The sequence below is a fragment of the Labrus mixtus genome, chromosome 20 (genome assembly GCF_963584025.1).
Source record: "Labrus mixtus chromosome 20, fLabMix1.1, whole genome shotgun sequence".
Taxonomy (NCBI): domain Eukaryota; kingdom Metazoa; phylum Chordata; class Actinopteri; order Labriformes; family Labridae; genus Labrus; species Labrus mixtus.
The window spans coordinates 22,564,667-22,590,625 of record NC_083631.1 but is presented as its reverse complement, the minus strand read 5'-3'; the positions used below and the strand labels follow the sequence as shown (position 1 = coordinate 22,590,625).

The 25,959-nt window shown below is 42.7% G+C and overlaps 3 protein-coding genes across 9 annotated transcripts in view; 2 read left to right on the top strand and 1 right to left on the bottom strand.

The window, feature by feature from the left end:
* Positions 1-422: 422 nt before the first annotated feature.
* Positions 423-9,861, bottom strand: jmjd6 (jumonji domain containing 6, arginine demethylase and lysine hydroxylase). Of its 2 annotated transcripts, none has more exons than XM_061065465.1 (7): positions 9,694-9,861; positions 9,429-9,572; positions 6,859-7,247; positions 6,461-6,747; positions 4,967-5,102; positions 3,792-3,930; positions 423-3,212 (listed from the first exon to the last, which is right to left on the bottom strand). In XM_061065465.1, exons 2-7 carry the CDS (start codon positions 9,555-9,557, stop codon positions 3,081-3,083), a joined length of 1,212 nt encoding a protein of 403 aa, XP_060921448.1. In that variant the 5' UTR covers positions 9,558-9,572; positions 9,694-9,861; the 3' UTR covers positions 423-3,080. The 2 variants fall into 2 exon arrangements, with proteins under 2 accessions (XP_060921448.1, XP_060921449.1); XM_061065466.1 differs by having other exon boundaries at positions 9,429-9,565.
* mettl23 (methyltransferase 23, arginine) lies at positions 9,847-12,580 on the top strand. The gene is made up of 5 exons (XM_061065467.1): positions 9,847-10,256; positions 10,555-10,659; positions 11,191-11,428; positions 11,518-11,602; positions 11,927-12,580. Exons 1-5 carry the CDS (start codon positions 10,152-10,154, stop codon positions 12,090-12,092), a joined length of 699 nt encoding a protein of 232 aa, XP_060921450.1. The 5' UTR covers positions 9,847-10,151; the 3' UTR covers positions 12,093-12,580.
* Positions 12,581-14,147: 1,567 nt separating this feature from the next.
* Positions 14,148-25,959, top strand: part of LOC132954222 (caskin-2-like) — a 59,875-nt gene continuing 48,063 nt past the window's right edge. For all 6 annotated transcript variants that reach the window (XR_009665730.1, XM_061026729.1, XM_061026732.1 and 3 more), the window contains exons 1-2: positions 14,148-14,461; positions 17,538-17,971. Coding sequence is in view for 5 of the 6 variants with exons in the window: in XM_061026729.1 (XP_060882712.1) it covers positions 17,878-17,971 (94 nt within the window). In the remaining variant the exon portion in view is untranslated. The remainder of the gene's footprint in view (positions 14,462-17,537; positions 17,972-25,959) is intronic.

The following is a 25,959-nucleotide window of genomic DNA, read 5'->3' as shown; positions in this document are numbered from 1 at the left end:
GACATAAACTCAGCGATGTCACCAATTGGTTTCTGAAAAAGACTTTTGAAGCCGATTGAGGGAGGTCGCCATCTTGGAAATGGTGTCTCAAACTAAATGTGGGTCAGCCAGTAACAGGGAAGTATTGGAGCTGAGGCGGGTCTTAAGCTGCAGCTTGAGAGAGGCTTCCTGCCCGCCCGTCAGGTAAGTCACGCCCATTATTATCAATAACGCTCACCCTTTATAAAATAAAAAAAGAAGCAGAAAAATATGTTCAGATTACAGATTCTGAAATATCATATTTATTTCTCTTGTCGATGATCAGAGTAAGACAACTTTTAATTTTGTACCTGTGTTAGAGTAAACAAACCAAAAGATTTCATCCAGTACAGCAGAACATGTAAGGTTCAGTTTGAAGCGTAAAGATCGACCAGACAGAAAAGTTTTTAGTCATAGAAAAGATTTTATTGAACAACAAACTGAAGCGTCTCTTTTCCAAGAATCAACATTTAACCCGGAGACAAGAACCAGCATCAGCGTCTGTTTTAAAGCTCGTCATCGATCGGTTCAGGGACGACAGAGACAGAAGGCACCGTGTGACGAAAACATCGCGCCTTTGATGACAGATTAAAAACACAGAAACATAAACCCCCCCCCCGACCCCCCCTACAGGCAGACACACGTACTCCCTCGCTTCTTTAATAGGCACTTTAGTCTAACGCAACTGATTCACATGAACTTCACAAACGTTTGCTTCTGCAGGACGTCACAGCTGATTTTAAAGGATTAACTGGTTCAGAAAAAGCTTCAACATGAGCAGACTTTATACCAATCAGCAGCTTTTAACAATTAACAGTTCATTATTTTAAAGTGAGTTTTCTGATTTCTATTGCAGTGACTGAATCTCGAGGTTTTCGACTGTTTGTCCAACAAAACAAGACCGATTTACAGTATTAGGATTTACAGATTTATGATTTTAGGAGAGAAATATAAACGAGGGAAAACATCGTCAGGACGCTGAAACTTTTGATTTTTTCATTGTGAGTTAATCAGGCGATAATTTGAGTATACCCTGAAGTGTTTGTTCTTTTCTAACGGACAGACACTTTTGATTTGAGATTGAAAATAATCTGGACGTTATTAAACACCTCCTTTGTACGTTCCCCCCTCCATGTTTGGATTACAGATGACAAAAGCCAGGCATATTTCTCTGCCGGTCTCATCTTGTTTTTGTGTTTCCTGATCTGCGTTAGTGGTTTGGTTTATTATTTTCCTCCTAAATGTAAATAACAGAACATCCTAAATGCTAAAATTTTCAAATAAACTGAGACGCTTCATAAACACATGCAAGATCAGGTTTTTATGTTCTGGTGCATTTGTTGAAATCTCTGCTTTTCACAACGTCAGAGACGATATCTTCAGATTTCTTGTTGTGTTCGACTCGCAGCTAAAACCTCAGATTCAGTTCCCGTTCACAGGAGACGAAGAAAAACAAACAAAAACAGAAATATGAAGCTGGAGACATTTCTTTTGTTAGAGTTGCTTATAAAGACACTCTAAGTATTATTGTTTTCTTATTGATTGACATATTCCCGTTCCAATCAGCCGATTCATTACTGAATACTTTTGAGTCTCGCTGACTTCATCTGAAGAAGTCGCCTCTTTGTCGTCTACAGTAAATCAATGATTAGTAACTCGTCTCTGCAGCTTCAACACGTCAAACGTTTAAAGATCTGCTGTTACTCAACAAGATGCACATCCTGAAAAAAATAAAAATCTCAATAATAATGCCGTTTCAAGCTCCTCCATCCTTCTGGAGATTTAAATGCAGCAGTGCATTCTGGTGAATGTAGTGCCCCCTGCTGTCTGGTATTCTAACTGAAGTACAAAATAAACACAAGTGAGCGTGTGGAAACCTTAGGACAGCTCATGACCCGTGCAGCGCACACAGAGAAGTTTGCTCATCCTGAAGGCCGAAGCTGCTGCTTTAGCATCAAGACACTCTTATCTCAGGAACATTTTCAGCTTTGGGCTGCTTGTGTGAACAAAAACAGCTACATTTTTACACTCTTGACTTTGTCCTGATTTCTTTTTAAGACTTTTGTCAGCCTCTCTCCCGCAAGTCAGGGTGAGCTGATGTGTGAAGTGAACGCAGCAGGAAGTATTCAGAAAAATTCACCACGAGCAGGAGCAGGAGCAGGACGGGGGGGCGGGCGTTGATATCATGCAACCCGTAATGAAGGTGCTTTATACTCTTTCCAGGTGGCCAGTATCTTCCTTACAGTTCCGTAGTTGGTATTGTGTTTTCATTTATTGTTTTAGCCTTTTTTTAAACTCTATTTTACCTAATTAATTCTATTGTTTTACTTTTGTCTCTTGAAAGCCAAATCCTTCTGTTTGGCTGCTGATAATTTTGTCTGACGATGTTCGCTGCAGAAAGGGGCGCAGCATGTCGTCACTCCTGGAACATCTCAGTATGAGTATCAGTATCAGACTGAGCTACTTGAACGTTATTTTTCAACGAGATTTTCATGCAACACTGCACGATGCGATCAGGCCTTTGTCGGCTCATGCTGCTAGTTTATACCTCTTTGGATCATGGAGTTAGATATTGTGTTTGTGCTGGTAAAAAAAACTGCACTGATATTTTTAAACAATGATCAAAGAAGAGAATCCATTTTTTTTTGTATTGAACCTCACTGGTGGCTGAATGTGTCCCGACCCTTAAAAAAACCCTCCTTTTCCTCTATTTCAAACTGACATCACAAAGATTTCATAGCCCCCGAGGAGTTCCCAGTTCCCCTCCCCTTCCCCAGTTTGTAACTGGTCATACTCTCTCTTCATGTTTCCTCACATTTACAACCGACAGAGACAAACAGATAAAGATTCACGTTGAAAGCACAGTGGTGGCAGGCCTCACGCACATCCTCCTCCTTAAAAAATGTATCTCACTTCTCAGCAGCGGGCGGCCATCTTGTCTCTAAAGCTCATTCAGGGACTCGGCCATGTACCTAACCTGGACAGGAAGCAGCTGTTTTAGTGTGTTTGTGGGCGGAGGAGTCACAGCAGGAGGCAGGTGAAGGTGGGACGGGGACCGGACGTCACCGCGACGAGCTCCTCTCCTTGCTGACGCAGTCGTCCTGACCGCTGGTGTCCCCGTTAGCCGTCATCCCGCAGGTCCGCCTCTTCTTCCTGCGGTGGGACATGGCGTCCCCCTCGGAGCCCGACTCTGCCTGCAGGAGACAGAGTGTGCAGAGTGTGTTATGTTACGGACATGTGTCACATGCTAGCAGCTGTTGGCGGGGCTAACTTCAGGCGACACGTGTGAGGCTGATTTATAGAAACGGAGAGAGCAGCAGAGTGTAAACCTCAAACACACAACCAGAGAACACAACCTTCCTGTTTCATTACAACTTCATTTTGAGCTGCTCACATGTGATTACAGGAAAGACAGTCGACTGCACGACTTTGTGTTACCAACAAAGGAAGAGTATTTCAGCAACTATAAGAGAGAACGACGACTGCTCTGTTTATTTTTGCATTAAGAGAAGAAAGCAAACGTTCATCATTAGTGCCAGTTATAAATACATCAGGATGAAGACCAGGAAGAAGAACCACCAATAACAAAGTTGTCATGCCCCTCATCAGGTATCTGAGGTTGCAACAGAAACACTTTATCTGTCTACTAATACCATCTATCAACTGGTGGACGATCTGCACCGTCTCTACCACCTGAAGAACAAACTGTCCAGCTGTATTTCTACGTCATGTGAGAGTGCAACATGTGTGTGTGTGTGTGTGTGAGCACATACGTCAGAGTCGGAGTCAGACGAGCTGGAGGAGGACGACGATGAGGAGTCACTGGAGCTGTCGGAGGCGATGCCCGTCGACTCCTGCAGGTCCACTTTGTCTGCCAGCACGGCGAGGTCAGGCCTCTCCTGCTTCAAGACACTACAAGACAAAAATCAAACACAAGAAATCAGACAGCGTTAAAGCGGACTGACAAAGTCTGTAATGTAAATGCTGAACTGTTCTTTATGAGTTACATTAACGCCCACTGGACTTTAAAAATGTATCTTCCTTACATGCACTCTGTGAGTAGTTACACACACTAAGATTTTTTCTCATAGTACACTGCACAGCTCCTACATTTCACCTTTTGTACTTTTATTTTTTTATTCTTTATATTTTACATTTTTAAATTATATTTTATATATTGTAATATCTTCTTATACTGTAATATTTAAGTTGTTGCTAGTTCTGCTTTATTTCCTTGTTAATTGTTTAGCACCAATACACCAAGTCAAATTCCTTGTATGTGGAAATGTACAATGTAAATGTGCAATAAACCCAGATTCTGATTCTGATTCTGCCATGAAACCTCGAACTCCTCTGAAACTCTCGTACTGTTTCGAAATGTAACCGTCGGTTGGTTGTTTTGTTTTGGGATTCTTTATCAATGCTGTTTCTTCTCATGTGAGATTTTATTCTGAAATGTTTGGAGAGGATTTCAGTCAGAGGCTGGTCAATAACCTTCCACTGATAAACTCCGTTGATGTGACGGCAGGATGCTTTGTTTTTTTTTGTCTCGTTCCCCACTCAGGATTCCTGATGAGTTTCATCGTCCATAGTCAGATGTCACTGACAGATCTTTGAGGATTTTTTCCCCTCACAGCTCTGAAAACATTTCTGTCATCACCTGCTGTTGTTTCCTTACACCCCCCCCCCCCCTGTATTTGCTGTTCCCAGTAGTGGTGCTACAGTTTTATCTGAAGTCTTGTTCTTTTGTGTGAGTGTATCACACTCCTTTTTTTCCTGCAGAGAGTTTAACTTATTTTGCATGTAATAAATAATATTCTTTAATATTTTTACTCGATTGTATTTTTGTGCATTAGGAGTCCTTGTGTGTTGATTCTCTAAATCTGACTCTGAGATATCCGGGGATGATTCTAATCATTGCTCCGTGTGATCTGCATGTTTTTCTTACCGGTACCACTTCCTGGAGAGTTTGGGCCGTCCTCGGACAGTTTTGTGCCAAACAATGGGAAAGTTGGTTGTGCTGGCAAAGTTCTGAGTGACGGCGATCGTCGTGTCCAAGTTGAGAACAACGTGCCACCACCCGCCTGTGGATACACAGCTGGTTACAATAAACACCCAGAAAAACAGAATGAAAACACAAATGTATTTAAGAAAAATGAATAAAATAAATATCAAACATGTTTCGATCTTTGAAGGAGACAAATTGGCCCCAAAATCGTCTAGTGTGTAGCCAGCTTAATGGGAGCGTGTTGTCTCTAAAGAGTCAGACAGGTGAGGTCTAATTCCTGGGTTTAATCCATCCTCCTCACCATCAGCTATGCGGGCATTAAGTGGATTTAGGTCACACCGGAAACACTCAGCTGTCTGAACCGTCTGCACACCTGTGTGGTCACTGCTGAGCGTGAGGATGACTGGCTGTTAAAAACCAGGACAAATACTCACCGTCCACCATTTACACAAAATGATTGATTGACCAACAGCAGCACGTCGATGCTGTGAGCGGGATCCTCCGACTCTTAAAGCCGGACGTGTTCAGATTTGAATTTTTTTTTAAAAATCACCTGCAGACCTTAACACACGGCAGCTGTCCTGAGGCGATTATAATCATCAACATAGGCTCAAATAAATTACTGTGTTTAGGGTCAGGCATTTACCTTTGGCTTTCATGTAATCCAATTGGGTTTAACCAGCGATATCCCAGCATGCTTTGCAGCAAATGTTTGAGGAATGGCTACTCAATTTTAACGTGATGTTTTTTCTTTAATTTGAGTGAAGTTTCTTGTTCTAAATCCACTCTGATCCTGTATTTGATCATGTCTATAAACCCCTCTATTTCAGCCCTGCTCAGAACAGACTGTTTCTGTGTCTGTACCTTTAAATATGTAAATGAGCTGTGTCTGACCACGCCCCCTCTCTGGAAGGGTTTGGGTGTACTCGGTGCTTTCTCGCTCCATGTCCTATTGTTTACGGTGAGAAGGCAGACTCAGAGGGCAGAACAAACACCTAGCTGTGGGAGTGTCACCCACCTGGGGGAGGGGCTACTGCCCTTTGTGATGTCATGAAGGGACAATCTCCAAACAGCCTGTCTGAGCACACATTTTCTGAAAAGTGGAGCAGGCAGAAGACGGAGAGGATGGACTTTTCTCATCATTGGGGGGTTTGAAGACGGACTAGAGACACATGTTAGAGTTAGAGGAACATGGGGAAGTGGATTTTTCTGAATATGTGACCTTTAAATATTCATGTATCTAACAGCCTTTAACCCTCTGTTCAAACAACATATCTGTTGTTGAGTCTACCTCCTATTTGATTTGATTTATGTGACTATTCTTATTTTAATTTTTATTAACCTATTTGCTATTTTTGTCTCTGTGTGTCAGGCACCAAAAACAGAGGAAGTCGCTCAAAGGATGTTAAACAATCGTGATATTCCGTCACTGACCAGGCACAAAAACGGTCTCCCCGGGTCTTTGGAGGATCTCCATCGGGGTGAACTCTGGAGGCCAGTTGGGCTGCTGCGTTCGGGGATAAACCACGTTGAACCAGGTGATAGCCTCGTCCTGCTGGTTGCCTCCGTCCTCTCTGGTCACCTTGATCAGCTCGCGGGGCGTGTTTGTGGGGAACAGACACCACCTCTTGTGTCCCTGAACCAGGGCGTTCCAGGCGCTGGTGCCCAGCGGGTCGATGTGGATGCCCGTGCCAGAGCGAGACGGGCCCATGACAAACCACCTGAGAGGACGGCGCGAGGAGTAGAACAATGTGGGAATTGTCGTCTTCTATTTATCTTTTCATAACATTAATTTGAACCTTTGGATAGTTCAAAAGAAACAAAGATCAAACCTGTAGGGGGGTCTGCGCTTCTCTCCTGCAAACTGGAACAGGTCGTCCCTGAAGAAGACCGGCACCTCGTAGTCCTCCAGCAGCTTCCGGCGCTTGGCGTGTTCACCGTAGCTGCTGTCGAAGATGTAGAGCGGGCTGTCGTCCCTCGTGGTCTCCAGGTACTCCATGTAGTACTTCATTTTCATTTTCACAGAATATCCGTCGTTGTCCTCTCCGCACTTGAATTTCTGGTTGCGGTATTTGCGTTTGAGGCGCTCCAGAGTCCATTTTTCCCGAGCAGGCCAGGTCTCCTGGCAGTTCTGCAGAACGACGGGTTTGTAAGGCCGCTCGAAGCGCTGGATGAACTCTTCAGGAGTGATGTGGAGGGTGTCGACACGCTCAACGCTGTCCTGTAATACAACAAATATTAGTATCACACAGCTGTCATTTACATGTTTATGTCCTGACACACCAAGGAGATCGTCGGCCGTCAGCCCTGGTTGGACCGTCGGTGAGCGATCATTGCTCTGTTTTTTGGGGTGTGTCAGACTCCGTCGCTACCCGTCGGATTTGGCTTTCAGCTAAGCGAATCAGTGCACGAGAAGAAAGACGGAAGTGACCAAAGCAAGTAAGCGACTACAGTCAAGAGCCAACTGTTTATCAGATATTACTCTCGATTAGAAGTACCTATATTACGAGGGGTGAGCGACAGCGGGGTAAAAATGGTCTTCTCATAACATGACAACGGTTTATATATCTGCACTCTTCTCTGTCCTCTTCCGGTTTCCCCTTTTTGGAATGACGTCTCCTTGGTGTGTCAGGGCCTTTAAGAGAGAACGATTGTATTTTTGAAGTCCAAGCACATTTCTAGCACCTATCTTAGTTAGATTATGAATCAGAGTCGCTCTGTTTAAAGTTTTTTAAAGACCTTGTGGGTTTTTCACAACTTATCTATGTAGAAAGACAAAATACAAGGGGCTTAATGTGGGGCTGATGTCAGGACACAATACAGTGGCCAGGTGTGTCTATTTGAACAACACATTCCTGTGCTGAGGTATGCAGGTCAGTGCGATAAAGAACAACTTTAACACCTCTTTGATACCTTGAGGGGTCCACCCACACAGACTGTGTCAGCACACATCACATCAGCTGCGATAACTTCTCGACTCACTTAGTCCTAAAATCACATCTTCTAACTGACCCTGCAGCACTCCCTCGTCCTGTTAGCAGCAGAAACTGCTGTAACTGTAGACAGTTAGTGGGTTGTGCAACCTGTCCTTCCAGGAGACACTTTTAAGTCTTAGAAAAACAGCTGTGTCCTCATAGCATCACTGAAACATGCATTCTTGCTGTAAGCTTCTACTGTTCATACAGGACAAAATATTTCCCTTTTTTCAGGAAGTGTAGACAGTTAGAAATCTGTCATCTTTGTTCTGTGCAAATATATCTCTTCATGTTATCTGAAGTAGAGCTGGGAGGTATATTGAGTTTATAAGACATAGAGATACATTTTCAAATGAGATTTAGGTTAAAACAATATTGTTTACATCAATATAGTTTATTTTCCGTAACAATCCCGTTATACATTTAATCGGTGGAGCCGCCAGTGCGACTATTTCTCCTCTCTGTTTGTCCCTCTTCACTCTGCTCTGCCTCTCGCCTTCTCTGGATCATTAGGTATAATATGATTATTGTTTTATTTCACAAACTGGCAGGTTTTTTTTAATGTCATTTTTTAATTTATATGTCGACATTTAGGAACAAGCTGTTGTGACAACGACATGTGGCCCATGAAGATTTGACTTTTTTGTTATTTCGTTAGAAAAAAATATTGAGATATGGTTTTTGGATTTTTGGTCCATTGTGAGTATAATCCATATTAACTGTCATAAAACTTCCTTCTGTCTGGATTATGGGACTACTGAAGCATCACATATATTTCCCATTAACATGAGAGTGCATTATTTCTGTCTATTGGAAAGAATAATGCCAAAGATTTCAGGTACAACGACATATCTTCTACCTTACTATATGACAATATGACCTCTTACATGTAAACAGTACAGTATGTGGTTAGTTATATGGTTTTGTAACGTATAATATATGTAAAACGAACACAAACATGTTGAAGATTTAGGTCAAATACAGGTGTTATGCCGAGAAATGCATCCCTGCCAAAAAGTGCCTTCACCTCGCAGGACAACTTAACATTATAGGAAACAAAATTTCTACACTGCCATATTTTACAGCCACCCTTAAAATACTATTCTGACGTATTTAACATCCACCTTTACATTTTATTTAGAGTCAAACACTGTTTGGTCCTATTTTCTCAGGCTAATTTAATGCGTCTTCTATCGAGTCTACAGAATAATAAAGACACTAAACGTTTATTAAACATAAGCTTCAGATACTTTGTTTTCACACATGTGCCCCCAGAAACAACATTTGTACCGTTTCCAAACACTTCCGGGAGGTTGCATGCAGGTATACAATTCTCTGCGTAACACCGGCTGCTGTCTACGTGACAAGCTGCACTCCTCCGGCTAGCCTGGTGCTAGCCTAGCTTTGAATGCTATATTGACAGTTACCTTTACGGTGTGGTGCGACAGGTCGAAAGTCTCATGATAACCGTGTTTTATCCAGTCTAATGAATCCTTCAGTTCGGGTCTGGCGCTCCGTTTCGCCTCTTTAATCCTCTTCTTACTCTTATGGTTCATTCCTCCTCCTAAGGACTTTGAAAGAGAAAAACGTGCGTTATCTCTGCTCGGCTAGCTGCGGAGCTAACCTCAGCGACCATACAAACACATTCACTAGCTCAACCGGGGGCTAGCTCCGCTGCTCTGGTAGTCTCACCTTATTTATTTTGGTCGGACAACAAAGCCACAAGTCGTATTTTATGTTCACAAGTCTTTAAATCTACACCAACAGATGTGTGGACACTTTAAACACCTGCCTTGCCGACACAGTTTGATGAACAACTCCGCTCAGAAGCCTGCTAGCACCTCAGTGTTAGGCAACTGATTGACATGTGAACGACCCGCCCCCCCGTTGAAAAAGTAGAAACCTCATTGGCCACAGCGTGCATAGTCGTAGACCGCTGATTGGATGGGATGTAGAACAAGCCTTCCCGCCTGGCGTTTACATGGAATTCACTGGCTGTTCCTTGTGGTTGTTTTGGTCAATGCGGAAACAGTACAGAAGCATGCCTGCTAATAATATGAAATCAATATGAATATAAATGAAACTGCCTCCACTAGAAGACAAAGTGTCCGTTTAATAGTCGGTGTTGTAAACTATTGTTTTTAAGCACAATGGAACAAGATGGAGCCGAATCATCGAGCATTGTTTACAAAGTTTTCACGTTTGAAGAAAGCACGAAAAACAAACAGGAGTCCGTTTCAGTCACAATCCCAGAGGTGTGTTAACGTTTCTGAACCTTTTCTGATTTCTAATGTAACAGCTTTTGTTTTGTATTCCTTTGATTTGAACAATTTGATACTAATAAGTTGTCTTGTGTTGGAATTGGTGTTAAAAAATGTCAATTTATGAAGACTAAGTGTTTTTAAACTATTTACAAATGCTAAAATAAAGAACAGAGACTTTAAATTATACTTTAGAGTCTTCCACTTAATTCGGCACATCTGGTGCACACAGTTGTGCTCTGTTCAGCATTTTGCAGTTTACTTCCTGTTAATCTGTGACCCCAATTCTCAGGTTTTGGATCCACAATATGGCATGTATGTTTGGCCCTGTGCAGTCGTGCTGGCTCAGTATTTATGGACAAAAAGAGAAGAGCTGAAAGACAAGACTGTGCTGGAGGTGAGAAGAAGAAGCAGCACATTTAATGTCACATTTTTTTTCTTTAAATTTTATTTTATTTTATTTACCATTTTATTTTATTTTATTTAACATTATATTTACCATTATATTTTATTTTATTTTATTTAACATTTTATTTTATTTTATGTACCATTTTATTTTATTTACCATTATATTTTATTTTATTTTATTTACCATTTTATTTACCATTTTATTTTATTTACCATTATATTTTATTTTATTTTATTTAACATTATATTTTATTTTATTTTATTTAACATTTTATTTTATTTTATTTAACATTTTATTTTATTTAACATTTTGTTTTGTACCTTTTACACAATTTAGAATTTATTACTGTAAATATTATTTATCTTATTTTACCTCATTTTATTTTATCTTATTTTACCTTATTTTGGTTGTATCGCACCGTGAGACGGAGACAAGCGCATTTTCGATTCCACTGTATGTCTGGCATATTTTGAAATTGACAATAAAGTTGACTTTGACTTTGACACACTCTCTCCACAGCTGGGTGCAGGTGTGAGTCTGCCAGGTGTTCTGGCTGCAAAGTGTGGTGCAAAGGTGATCCTGTCAGACAACGCTCAGACCCCACTGTGTCTGGAGAACTGCAGGCAGAGCTGTGAAGCCAACAGCCTCCAGGATGTGGAGGTGTTGGGTCTCACCTGGGGGGAAGTCTCGCCTGATCTGGTTCTGCTCCCCAAGCTGGACGTCATCTTGGGTTCAGACGTTTTCTATGAGCCACAGGGTCGGTCATTTCAGAAACATTACAATCAACATATTTGAGCCTGTGTACTGTTTGGAAAACCTGAATTTACTTTTTAAAAATTGTTTCAGATTTTGAAGATGTCCTCGTTACTGTTGCTTTTCTGTTGAGAAGAAACCCCTCAGCTCAGTTCTGGACAACGTACCAAGAGAGAAGGTTGAGTTCAACGATAAAAATCACTGTTTGAATGTTGAATGTAATGTATTCAGAATGTATGTTATGTTGTTGATACATTTATTCTGCACTTAAGAACTGTTAAGGTTCTAGTAGCTGAGTATATTTTTTCCTTTGCATGCCTTTTCTACATCCGCTCCACAGCTTTTCATCGGGAAATACTTTGTATTACTTATATAGAGAATTTTTTTACTGCAGGAAATGATCTGAAATACTTCTTCTCCGTTGCACTGAGGCTGCTTTAGAGTGAGTTCATCCAGATCTTTGCCGTTTATTTTACTTTAGAGCCTCCTCTCTGTGTTTCAGTGCTGATTGGTCGATTGAAGCGCTGCTGCACAGGTGGAAGCTGAACTGTGTGGACGTTCACCTGGAGACATTCGATGCTGACAAACCTGAGCTGGCTGGATCGACTCTACCAGGAAACCACAGCGTGCTCATGATGATCATCACTCTGAAGACAGGAGATGTTTAACATCGTCCGTTTATCCATTAACTATATTACTCTTCCTGTTTGAGGTCGCTGGAACTGATCCCAGCTGTCATTGGGCGAGAGGCGGGGTTACACCCTGGACTGGACAGTCAATCACAGGGCTGACTTATAGAGACAGACAACCAGCCAAACTCACTTCTTAGCCTAATGACTCTACGAGCATGTCTTTGGACTGTGGGAGGAAGCTGGAGTACCTGGAGAGAACCCACACATGCACGGGGAGAACATGCAGACTCCACACAGTGAGGCTTCTGTCTGATCCTGACGCGGGATTCGGACCAGGAACCTTCTGGCTGTGAGGCGACAGCGCTAACCACTGCAACACCGTGCAGCCCAGTTTGACATTGAATGAATGAAAATCTGCGACTGATTTTATCAACAGTGTTGAACTTTCATCTTAAACTCTTTAATGATTGTTGGTTTAAAAATGTATAGTTCTTACGATTAAAGTCGTAAATTCAAGAGAATAATTTGGACTTTGCTTTATGGTGCTTTTTATGCCTTTATTGTGGATAGAGTCAGAGATCGGGGAGAGAGATGAGGAAATGACATGAAGGAACCAGTGTCTCTCCACTGGGATGACTGGACAGAACTATGACCTTTAGTCATCTGAGTTAAAGATCTGAAATAACATTATATTTTTTCCATGTGGCCCTAATCTTCTTTCATACATTTGATATATTATAAATATTAATAGGTAACAAGGTGGGCTTTCCTGTAGTCTTGAGTCTTGTGTGTGATAATTGGGTTTAAATGCACTTTTGACATTTTGTAAAATAAAAAAAAACATTGAGGGTGTACGTTCATTTTTAATCAGTTGATTAAAACATTTTTCTTTAACGAGCTCGTTCGTGTGTTGGCAATGATGAAGAATGTTTTCCCATTTTCTGTTAGCCCTGTAATACAAAGCTCGGCCTGCAGGTGGCAGCAAACCCTTTCAAATTTAGCAAGTTCTCTTGACTGTATTGAGTAATTTGATTTACTGTCTTGTTGAAAGACTTTACACTCTTACCTTTTTTTTTTTTTTTACCTTATTTTGCAAGAGGTTTAGTTTGATTACAATAGCATACTCCACATTAACCTTTCACAGTTAGGCTACTAATGATGAGCACACAAGAACCTAATTTTTAATCACTAATGGGTTATTAATTCTTAGACAGGATGGGAAGTTGTTAAAGCAGCACCATGTATGATTAAGCGAGGTGTGAAAAGTAAACTGAAAGTGAGCATAAAAGCTTCAATACACGCTTTTCATTCCTCAAACCATTTAAAGTGAAAAAAAAATCCCGGATTTTTTTTTAAATATTTTCCCACCTCAGTGTCAGAAGATGGATCATCATCATCTCCAGCTTTGGTGATTTTGTTGAAAAATGTGTTTCCAGGGCCTCCAGGGTTGTAATATTTTTAATAAGCTGTAGATATATTATTTTAATTATGAATAAAGTCTTGTTTTGATAAGAGTAAAGCAAAAGGTGTTTTTGTCCGTTAATTTTAATTTTCTCCATAGTAATGGTTCTAAATTAAAGTGATACAAGTGGTTAAAGATTGTATGTAAAAGTATGGTGGCCTCAGAATTGGCAAAAAAAAACAACTGTAAGTCAACACAAAATCATTTTATTATAACCTAACATCGTTATCTTTTATGTATAAATAGTGAGATTTTTGCTGTCGTTGGGAGTTAAAATCGAGATTGGAGGCATTCAGAGGGTCGAGAATATTTAACAAAGTTACCGAACGAGAGCAAGAACAAAACAGGAAACGGAAGGGTTGGTGTTCTAAATAAAAGCACAACTATAGAGCCTTAAAAAAAAATCTTAACCTTCGTTGGGTTTTTAGAGCTATTCAATTATAGTTGTACATTTTTTTTTACTTTAAGTGAAATACAATTTGCCATTATCACAAAATTCTAAATTTAATTTAGAAAGCCACAATTTAAATTGGTATTGTTTTGTGGGGGTTTTATTGTGAAAGGATCAGCCGGATGTTCTGTGTATTAACGGTTGTAACTTGATACCTCGTCCACATTCTGGAGAATCCAGCGGAGAGAATGAGGCATTCAGGGCGAGGAGGGAAAACCGAAAGGACCCTCAACCAGTGACGTTCAGTAAAAACTAAAAAGTACGAAAGCCCACCCCAAAAATAAATATATATCTTAACGCTGATTCTTCGTGGGGATTACACTACAAATTACAACATTTGGAAACTAATTCTCCTGGAATAAAACAACTCAAAGGACCTTGACTTTTCCGGAATATCAATCCAAGGAATACTCGGAGTTTCCTACAAACTACCACCGTGGTCCGCTAACATTCAGGGGTTGGGGAAGTTTCTGGTATATTTGACTTTATAAGGTAAGTCTTATAAGTTATTATCTTTATATATCAACAGTTACACATCTTTGAAAACTGTTTTAACAAGTGTGTTTACTACTTTCGGTACAAAGGTCGACGGTGGTGGAGGTGACGGTGTGTTTACATGCCAGACTCCTGCCGCGATTTGCCACTTTCTCCGATGCGGGGAGAGCCTCACACTGAACTGTTTAACACCTCTTTTATAATGAGCAGAGTATCAAGAGAAATAGCAATATTTCATAATAAAAAGTATTTTCCTCTCCCTTAAGAACCAGATCTTCCATTCGGCTTACTTTCATATCTACAAGAGGTCACATATTTTAGTTAATTTCTTGGTAAAAATTAGTTTAACGCTGCGCTTACCTTCGTGTGTTCGTATTTTAATTCAGGACTTTCCATGTGACAGGTTTATTAGGAACTTTAAAATGCTGTAAGTACTCCCGAATTGGAGACAAACTCCTCGAAATTCATGGAAAGCATGAAATCTCACTCTATGAATGTGTTATATTTGGTAACTGAGCAAATTAACGTATAATGAGGGAATTGTTTAACGGAGTCCGTCGTGAGAAAATCTATACATCAAAGAAAATGAACCTTTTTGAAGCAGATCGAGAACTTTTTTGCAAACTTTTATAGGTTTGGTAAAACATCCTCACAATCAGTGTTTGCAAGACTGGTAAAACACTTCATCATGCACCATCCCTAACTTTACTTCAAAGCAATAACTGTCAAGTGGTTCTTGTTTGTGGGCCATAAACTGACTTATTCATGTTCACTTGGGACCACTTCACAGAGCCTCGGAGTCCCCTGCTGTGTCAGAGTGAAAATGTAAGAGTTATTGTTCCTCTTGTCATGAATGCAGTGAGGATACAAAACGCCCCGAGGGAGGTGGAAGAAAAGAGGGAGACGTGATCGGTGTAAATGGGACTGACAGCTCTGCTGAGGCCCTGTGTGCTCCTCTCTTGGCTGCATGCTTATGTAATGCTCCAAGCAGGAAAAGCAGTGCAGACCTCTCTATCTGGACTCTCTGCAAAACCCCCCTCTTTTCTCTTTTCAAGGCCAGGTGCTGCAGCTGTAACAGGTCTCCATGCAGAGAGGTCTCCTCTGTCCTGTTATCTGCAGGACACTGGAGCAGAGACGGAGCCCTGGGACTTAACTTCTCCCTCCGTTTATCTGTGAGCTGACCCCGCATGGCCACTGGGCTGGAAGAGTTTAAGTAGCCGCTCTCAAGTTGCAATTTAAAGTCGATGCCCGGCCAAAGACTCTCTCTATCCCAGAGCCCTGAGGGGAGCAGCCGAGCCAGGCCAGTCCATTTAAGGCCTCACAGGGCTCAGACTGAACGTGGCGATTATTTTATTCTGCTTTGGATCAAAAAAAACAAAAATGGGAACAAATCATTGAAATTTGGTGTAAAATCCTGCTGCTCACTGCTGTGAGTGTTTACACAGCAGTGGAAACCCGCAAGTGGATCCCTCATGAGCTGTGTGTGTTTGACGGGTTGGTGAGCTGTAATTAAAGCGACCTCTGAGCTCACAGCAGGTTTGCACACGGTGTCTGTGGTCACCCTGCCCTCACCTCACCTGTGAGAGGTAACAGGTGTGTGCAGACCTCCGCTCACACGGTGCTGTTTGTTTTTTGAAGCTGTCACATCAGACGGAATAAAACACACAGGGACGTTAATCCAACCAGCAACGGTTTCATGTGGGATCGTTGGCAGACATAGCGTAGGCCCGGGTCGGGGCGTTGGTGGCGCAGTGGTTAGAGCGCACGCCCCATGTATGGAGGCTGTAGTCCTCCAAGCGGGCGGCCCAGGTTTGATTCCGACCTGTGGCTCCTTTCCCGCATGTCATTCCCTACTCTCTTTCTTCCTGATTTCTGACTCTATCCACTGTCCCATCTCTCTCATAAAGGCACAAAAATACCTAAAAATAAATCTTAAAAAATATATAATAAATAAAAAATACGTCAGTCTTCATTTGTGTCCCCCAAAATCACAAAATTGTCACAATCTGATCAAAATATACCACCTTTGTCCTTTTATAATCAATCTGGAAAAGGAAAAAAATCATGACAAAATCCTTTTTTTAAATAAGGGAAATAAAGGAGCGGTAAGTCAGAGACCTCAGGTAGACCCTCAGCAGCAGATAGAGCCTTCTGATGGGCAGGACATAGACGTCATGTGCAGACCGACAGAGACTCACAGAATATGACACATACATGTAAAATGTAAAACATACATGAAGACATGCATCAAGGAGGATGTTGGGTAACACCAGATGTCAGCAGGAGAATCTGAAACGAGGAGAGAGAGATAGGAAAGTGTGTGAGGTTTCTGATGAAACTAAAGCAACTTAAGGTTAACTACAGACACAATTTAAATCAGAAGAAAAGCAGCTAAAGCAAAGAGAAGTAGAAGTTTGAACACAGGAGCTGCTGATGAAACAGACTGATGGTTAAATCAGTGTTTTTGTCAATGGGGTCTGGTGGGTTTGAAAGCGAGCGATGTAACAGCTGTTTCTGGTTTTAAAGAAAGCATCTTATTCTTCGACATGATCGCCTATCTCTGTAGGAATCCTTTGTGTAATGCTCTCAGACAATTAGAAAACATTTCTAAGCTCATCAGTGGCACAAAGAGTACAGCGGATGTACTTACTCATATATTGACGCCAAAGGATTACATTGCAGTCGTTATAGTTTCTCTCGTGGCTGCTGAAGAAATCGACTTGAATTCTTAAATCTTCATATCTATGAGTGATTTAGAGCCCAGAATATGTTCAAAAAGCTTCCCTCTTTTAACCGTCTTAACTTTTAATTGGATTCGTTTAGGAATTTAAAGGATAAGGATCCGATTAGTGGATACAAAGTGGATTTAGTGGCTCATTAAATGAGATTGAACTCAGACCATTCGTGCATGTTTTGGCTTCACGTCGTCCTGTTTTCGTTTCGACTGGAAGTTATCCGACACTCTCAGCTTCTCCTCCTTTTTCTGACCCGACACCTTCAGTTTCCTCTGAGCACACACAGGAGAGTTGCTGTTCTCTCATCGAACTGATCTGGTTTTCTCGTTTCTTTTCAGTCACCTCCCCCTCCTCGTCCCCCTCCTCGTCCTCATCGTCCTCAAACAGTAGCTCCATCAGCGTCCTGACCCTGGAAATATCATCTCTCCTTAAATAAAGTCTGAGCAGGAAATTAAGCGGCGGAGCAGTTTTTTTCCATCTCTGCAGCCTCGGAGGAAACATCACAGGGCGTGCGGCTGTTTCCTGGCTGTCAGCAGGGCGTCAGAGGGGGAGTCTCACCTGGGACACGGGTGGGGGTCCATGTCTCCGGCGCTCAGCATGAGGGGGCTCTGACTGAGGAGGCTGCAGCGGGAGATTTTTGGAATAAAAGCTGGTTGAAACGCGAGTAAGGAAAGGAGCATGGGGAAGGAGCAGGACCTGCTGCAGGCGGTGAAGAGCGGAGACCTGCAGTCCACTCAGAAGCTGCTGTCCAAACTGAAGAACAACAGGAACAGTGAGTACCACTCATCCAGAGGCTTTTATTGTGAAAAATCAAGCCGCAAACATGCATCTACTTTAACACAATGCAGCTTACACATTCATGCATCAACAAAAACAACATACATAACAGTAAAATGACTTCACTGCCAATTTCCACACACTTCCTGCACGCCAAGGTCCGTCAGCGCTGCGCAATACGCCGTCGTTCACTTCCTCTCTAATACTCAATGCTCCTGTTTTACAGCGAGCTCCACTGTGTGTCTCCGGAGCGCACCATCAGCGTCACAACGCTCTGCTATGTGTCAAATCAAGCTGAACAGAATAGATCAGCACGGACAGGAAGTCAGACAATGTAATGCACAGACAGAGCGTTCAGTCAATTTTCAAAATAAAACACAATGTACAGGTCTTCTCTATTTTTCCTGAACTTCCCCAACTACCAAGGTGCATGAAGAGAGAAAAGCTCCTGCAGCACTTTGTAGTATGAAGATTAAAACTTTATCAGCTTTATTAGGACAAAACATTTTCGGCTTGTGGCCTTCCTCAGGGTCTTCAAGAAGCAGCCAATGAGGCACCTGCAGCGGAGGGCTGATTAGATGAGTTGGTTAGACCAATGACAGTTGGTTACCTGCCTGTAAAACTAACCGCTACTTTAAATAGTTCATCCCCTCTACGATCAGATTACTGAATGCTCCTTAACGAGTTTATCTTTTGGCGCCACATATCTTCTTTTTTCTTTTATTTATTATTTTATTTGTCTGATCACTCTGGTGTGTTTTCATTTTGTCTTCGGTCTTCTGACTTTTAATCAGTCTGTCCAATATCAGTGTCTCCTTTATCTATGTTTTAACTCCTTGTGTAGACTAATCTGTTGCTTGTACGTCAACTTGTACGTCAATTGCCCCAAGTGGGATTAATAAAGTTGTTTGAATTGAATTGAATGAGCACTGACAGGGAGGCGAGGGGAGGGTCCAACCAAGGCTTGAGTGACACCATGTTTGGCCGATAAGTTGAAAACAGAAGCCAAGGTGACGGTTTAGAGTCTGCACAGGGATCTTGAAGAATGAAACAAAAAGGCTTGTGCAGGACTCTGGAAGAAAACACCGAACCTCAGATGTCTTGCGTAGTCCGCTGGTTGTGAATGTGTATAAATGGGATTAAAATACTAAAGCTGTCAGCGTTAATCCAGGTATAATTAAAGTCCCAAATGAATGCATTACCTTTGTTCAGCGGCGTTAATCGCGTGTTATTCTTTTCCCCGAAGGCGGATCCAGTGTTCTGTTTTGTTTATTTCAAGTCTGTCAAGTTGAAAAATCCTGACTTCTGGATTTGTGCTTCTTCAGCTGATTGGTTGGCTGAGGTTTTGCCAAATTGCCGTCGGTTGCAGACGTCTTTCACCTGTCCTCATGTCTTCACTGATGTCTGTTTGTCTGTGTGGAATCATAACCTTTGTACACAAACTTGCACTGTTTTGCTTAATGAGCAGCTGTCTCGTACTGTATTATATTTGCGTTGGTGTCGTTGCTATCAGCTGGTTATCTCTGCAGACTGATGTGACAGCAGCTCTTGTTTTGTCGCTGATCCGCTGCAGGTTTCCTCCTCAGCGGCTGTGGAGGCGTCGACTTGCTCAAACAAGCTTTTTTTTTTTTTTTGCTGAGTTTTGTCTCCTGCTGCCGTCACAAACAAACGTTGATATCAGTCAGTTCAGACGTGACTCAGGCAGTTACTCCTCCAGAACACACACACACACCTTCAAATGTCGAGTAAAAACTTTTTAATAGACATGTCACCAAGATCTGATTGAAGTATAAAACATGCATGGAGGAACATTTGACCCGCTCCTTTCTCTCTTGACGGACGTTGATGCCTCTCCGCCTGAGAAAAGGGGGCTCCTCTGAGGCCCCCGGGGGCCAGCAGGAGGTCAGTTTGTATCGGGCAGATAACCTCTCACCTGACTCTGTGACATCCAAACATAACATCCAGCTTGAACAGTGACCTCTGATATCTGCAGGAGAAGTAAGAGAGGGTCAGGAGGTGAAGATGCAGGCTGTTTACCGAACATGGACGGGATGTTGGAGGCTGTGATCTCTGATGTTCACACTGAGGAAGGCTCTAAAAGTCACTTATTAAACGTAATGTGTTCAGCTTCTCCTCCTTAACGTGCTGCAGCTTCGCTCTAAATGCATCGGGCTGTAAGACACTGTGGATGTTGAAACACACAAATCATAATTGTTTGCAGCAGCATGACGGAGCATGAAAACAGGCTGAAGTTTGGGTGTGACAGAGTCAGACTTTGGCAGCATACAACCCCAGGATTCATTTTAAAAATGCAGCTTTCTGTTATCAGAAGAAGAAGATTCTTATTGGGTAACAGAAGCGCACACACAATGTGAGAGGAAAACTTAAAGATCGGGGAGAGAAGATAATTCAGTCCGACAGTTTATCCAGGATCATGTTTGTTTGAGAGAGAAGATATTTCATAGATTTTCATGCTCTGCTGATATTGGAGCTTTATGATGGTTTTAAAGATGGCGGACATCTTTGGTTTGAAGCGAGGAGCAAGGACACATCAGCCTGTCATATCTCGAGTCATAACAGATATCAGTTAGCGAGTCCTAACTTTCTGAGAAGAGAAAAAGAAATGGCACCTCTGTACATTAATTTCAGATCTTCAGACATTTTTTAACCGAAAGCTCTTTGGAGAGAAACCGAGGGAGCACTGTCTGAAGTTTGCAAAATATGTTGGCGACGTTTTGGTAGTGAAACGCTCCCGACATGTTTGTGCAAATCAGACGGTGTGTAGGAGTTTTGCTGCAGTTTCTTTAAAATTGAAAACAAGAAATGACGTATTATTAGAAGCCCAGGACTTCGTATCAGTATCAGCATCGTTTGTACTCGTATCATATTGAAGTTTAAAAGTTCTGATACGGGGACGACCCTTTTCTGAATGCAGCTTCATCTCAGTGTCAGCGGCAGCCGGTGTAGACCTGGATCCAGATCAGGGTGTAGATGTCTCCTCTGCCAGCTGACGGGTCGCCCTGCTCCCTCGGGGGACTTCCTGCAGACTGTCACATGACCCCCACCCTTTGTTCTCCACCTCAACACACCCGATCCATCACCTCGCACGTTACTCGATCGCCCTGTTCCCCCCCATTGTTACAGCCGGCACAATGATCGGCCCTCTGCGTTGTGTGTTCTCTCCCAGGAGAACGGGCAGGTCCTCATTTTTAAAGCTCGTTAAATAACAGTTAAATATCAGCATCCTCTGTTTTTTGTCTTTTTTTAATTTGGGACATTTAATCTGATTTTTTTTTTTAGAGGACGTTTGACTCTAACTGTCCTCCTGACATCTGGTGCTTTCAGTGTCTCCCCCCAGCAGCTATCACCCAAATCACAAGGAGGTCCCAGATGGTGCCCAGTCAGGATTAAGAGGAATTATAGCATTTGGATAGGAGGGGTCGGGGGTGGGTGGGGGTGGGGGGGGGGGGGGGGGGGTTGTGTATCAGATGCTGTGGCATCCCATTCTCATAGCTCTGCTGTTTACAGTCAGCACACTGTGACTCCTCTGCTCTGTTGAATTAGGACTTAATGGACTAATCTCATAACCTCAATTTAGCTCTAAAAGCATTCTTTCAGAGGAGGAGTGAACACTGGGAGAGCTGGGAGAGCTGGGAGAGCTGGTTTTAGGACTTTGTAAAGCAACAGACAGACCAAAACTGTCCGAGGAATTTCACAAAAAGTTTTTTTTATCGTCGCAAAAGTAGAGACAAATATTAATGCAACATATTTAGAGCAGCCAGTATGTCCTCCTTCTAACTTTAGATTCTGCTCCTGAATGCTCTGGATTTGTTTGGACCAGAGAAGGTAGGCGCTTTTAAGGCGACCCCTCACACACGGCCATTTTGGACACCCCTCGGTTTGCCAGATATGAGAGCAGTTATCAGGTCAACAGGTGTTGCAGCGATGGAAGCGGGTCAAGAGAAGTGGTTCAGATAGAAGTGATTGTACCCAACCTAAAAAGCCTCTGCATGTTTCTAATAAGCTCCACGAGCAGAAACGTGCTCAAACTAGGATCAATATTGGAGATGCTTTTGAAAAATGGAGAGAGGTTAGAACACAGAAAGGTTTACAGACCCATGCAGAGCTGGATAAACACTGAAGCTTTCCTTTAACTTTGCATCAAGTGATTTAAATAATAAAGAGATGATTAACTCTGAGGGAAACTGACCAGCCGTATACCTGACTATCACAAGATAATAAACCCCTTTAAAGCTGTAATCCCCCTCCTCTGCTTTAATGTTTAAGTGTTTATATTATAATCTGACGGAGACATTTCAACCTCCAACCAAAGCAGATAAAAGCCTCTTTAGCCTGGAACATCTCCATCTGTCTCCTCTAACAAAAGGAGGTGTTATTATTGACCCGGAGGAGCCATGTCTTCTTCTGAAGCTCATCAGTGTCCCATTATATACGAGCCCTCGTAAACCTGTCGTCTCTCTCTATGAAAAGCCAGCCGTTGAGAATGAAACAAAAAAAACGGTGAGCGGCGTGTCGAAGGGGTAGGGCGGGGGGGCGGGGGTGGCGGGGTAGAGAGAGGAGGGGAGACTAAACGCCCCACTCTGGATGTCTGCCGTCTCCTCCTCTCTGGACCGGATTCTCTGCCATGTTTTATTCATGAGTTTGGGTTCAAACTCGACTCAGCCAATCGTGCTCCACAAAATCCTGCTTTTTTTCTGAGCGCTGCTGGCAGAGCGGCCGTCTTCTTCTGGACTTTTTTCACACAGCTGATCCTCACAGCTTCAGCCCTTTGGGATCCTGATCACCTCAGAAAGCTTTCCCTCTTTTTGAATCCTACACACGTTGAAGTTCAGAATGAAACCCGTCCTCTTCACGGTGAAACTCAAAATATGAAAGTAGCATCACCTCGTCATGAGTTGGTTTTATATGGACAGGTACCACAGGAAGTGTACGGTTATTCACGTGGGGAAAAAGTTCCATACATATAGAAACTGAAATGATAAAAGAACTCACATATCAGACTGAAGGGTGACTGAGAAGGTCTCCATTATTTTAATCACAGCAGACGTACGGCAGCTTCCAGTAGCAAGTTCTGCTTCATTATGCGGCTGTTTTTGACGTAACATCTGGTGTTACCGTGGCAACGATAAACATTTTGTGTCTGTCACGGCCGCTGCCACGACAAAACACGTCTCCTCGATTCCTTATGGTCGCACAACACATTTTGAGACGTCATTTTGTTGACATTTTACTTGGCATTTTTAATGATTTTCTAACCTGATATCAACAAAATGATTCATCCAGACTCTGAATTATAGAAAGAGCGAGACTGTGAGAGGAGGCTCGGTCGTCAAAATGAAAGCTTCTCATGCTGCTGCAGCTTCCTGAACATGAACTCATCTCTCAGGTGGAGAAAAAAAAGTGCTTCTCTGACTTTATTTTTTTAAAAATGCATCGCTGAGATTTTGGACGGGGTTTGGAGTGATTTTTCTTCCTCGAGTTGCTTAATGAACGCTGACCCAGATTCACAAACTCGTCTTCCTCCAGAAAAAGCCATTTACTGCAGCGTTTATTGTGCAAACCTCGCTCTCTGCTCTCTGCTCTCTGCTCGCTGTCATATTCTGCTTTTCCCTGCTGACAAAAGGGGAAAATCTGAGTCACTTGACATGCCTGGATGTAATTTGAACATATTAGGACTTTCACACTCAACAGGACGACTCTTTCTCAAATCGTGTTCTCTGCTCGGAGGAAGAAAAAAAAAAGGGTCAAACACAGGAGAGCGTTTGTTCAGCCGGTCGGTCGCTTCTCACTGTGAGTGTTGCAGGAGTTCAGTGGGACTCTTGCCTGCTCTACTTCCACCCCTCATCTCCAAAACAGAAAGCTATAAAGCAACGGGATAACGAGGAGGGAAGTTTCCACTCGCCTGCAGACTCGGCCTAGATTCAGGAGAACATTTAAAAAAAAAAAAAAAAAAAACTTTCAGACGGTCCGTGAAATTCTGCCTCTGTGTTTGAGCCGATAGTGTTTGCCTGTCAACTCTGCTGTTGGTGTGTTAAATGTTTAATTAGTCCACTAAATACACAGGATGCCTATAGGCAGGCCGGCATACCTCCTGAGCAGGGAAACAAAGCTCCTGTGTTTGCTGCTGAGGGGTCCCTCAGGAGCCCTGAATGTCTGGGGTTCTGTCCTGACTCTGAGGAGGAAGAGAAAACAACAAGGACTTAAGATTTAAAGAAAGCACTCTTTAGGGTCTGCAGTTAGTTTAACTCAGACTTAACCAGACCTAACTTAAAGGGATACTTCACCCATTAATCTTTGTATCATTAGAAACCTGGTAGTATTTTTGAATGGTCGTGCATCCCGCCCTCATTTTCCCCTGAGATGTGAAATCTTTGTATTTCTGAGTCTGTAAAGGAGCTTCTGATGATTTTTGCGTCACTGGAAGCTGTTGTGGTTAGCGGGGTGAAGCTACAACGCTAGTTCCTCATATTTTCGACCACTGAAGCTACAGACCAATCACAGATCAGTGGGTGGGAACTCACTCCCAGAATCAAAACTTAACGTCCGCCATATTGCTTGGAAGCTATGCTAACAGGCTCTGTGGAGAAAAAATCTAAATATAGCGGCGAGACGGCTGCTGCGACAGGCCGGTCTTGTGTCTTGGCTGGCCGCCGCTAGCCGCTGGCCACCACTAGCCGGCGATCAAATTTCCCTCTGGGATTAATAAAGTACTTCTGATTCTGATTCTGACCTTAGTGGGCGTGGCCTATGGTGCTGTGCATTCTGGGATTTGGTGTCTCTCATCCACATGAGCCAAAAAGACACTTTCTGCCTTTTCTCGGCCAAGAAGGAATCAAAATTTATTTCACATTTCTACATATATGACCCAACGTCAACACAGATTCATGTTTCAACAGGTGAAGTATCCCTTTAAAGGAAGATAAAATATAAAGTAGGACTTAAACTGCGGCCTGCACGGAGCAGACATGCTTCTTTCCCTCTTGAGAGTTTTGCTCTAATTAACTCAACAGTTCAGGTCCTGGTTTTCAGTTAAACTAGTTAACCCTCACAGGTTCTCAGCGCCTGTGGGACGTCTACTGAACTGCTGCTGAACCGCTTGCTCTCGTGTCGCTCGTTGTTTCTCCTCCTTACAAACACACGTTCTCTGTTTATAATTAGATCACTCCCTTCCAGTATAACCTGCCTCTGAGCGCGCTCACAGCCGCCTCGTTTTTTAACTTTTTATAGTTGCTTTGAAATGAAAACAAGACGGTAATGAATGTAGTTGGAGGCTCCGTCCTGTGTGTATTGTGTGTGTGTGTGTGTGTGTGTGTGTGTGTGTGTGTGTGTGTGTGTGTGTGTGTGTGTGTGTGTGTGTGTGTGTGTGTGTGTGTGTGTGTGTGTGTGTGTGTGTGTGTGTGTGTGTGTGTGTGTGTGTGTGTGTGTGTGTGCTGTGTGGTGCGGTGTGCAGCAGAGTAAAAGGCTGCTGGTGTTTTTCTTTTTATTCGGTGAGTTATGTAACCGAGGGTTCTGCACTCAGCTCTCATGATGGGGAGGTTTTTCTCAAGGCTTTCTTTCTTTTTTTTTTTTTTTTTTATGTGCACAGCTCGGACGTCCCATGACTCCAACACGTGATGATTGTATGAAACGACAATGAGTGCATCCTGTCAGGTTTTCAGACCATAAACACTGGGAGCGACGCCTCTCTGAGGTCGCTGCATAACCACAACAGAGTCTTTCTGCTGGCTCTGGCTTTGGGGTTTATCGACAACATTCAAACACACTCGACTTGGTCAGAGATTGAACAATAAACTCCTGACCTCTCGTCTGTCCTGTGCGCTTCATGCAGGCCATGTGGGAATCACCTGAGGGCTGACGATGCCTTTTTTATTATTTGTATTGATACTTGATTCAGGCTGTGACCCTGATGTGTTTGTAAGTTTGATGTGTCTCGATACATGCAAACAAAAGAGTCACCAGCAT

Bases quoted from the DNA above. Each gene is read 5' to 3' on its own strand.
- mettl23 (XM_061065467.1), top strand. From the start codon at position 10,152: ATGGAACAAGATGGAGCCGAATCATCGAGCATTGTTTACAAAGTTTTC. The intron at 10,257-10,554 runs GTGTGTTAACGT...CCCAATTCTCAG, and splicing joins TTTCAGTCACAATCCCAGAG to GTTTTGGATCCACAATATGG. The intron at 10,660-11,190 runs GTGAGAAGAAGA...CTCTCTCCACAG, and splicing joins AAGACAAGACTGTGCTGGAG to CTGGGTGCAGGTGTGAGTCT.
- jmjd6 (XM_061065465.1), bottom strand. From the start codon at position 9,557: ATGAACCATAAGAGTAAGAAGAGGATTAAAGAGGCGAAACGGAGCGCC. The intron at 6,748-6,858 runs GTTTGATCTTTG...CCGTCCTCTCAG, and splicing joins AAGCGCAGACCCCCCTACAG to GTGGTTTGTCATGGGCCCGT. The intron at 5,103-6,460 runs GTCAGTGACGGA...GTGTATCCACAG, and splicing joins GGAGACCGTTTTTGTGCCTG to GCGGGTGGTGGCACGTTGTT.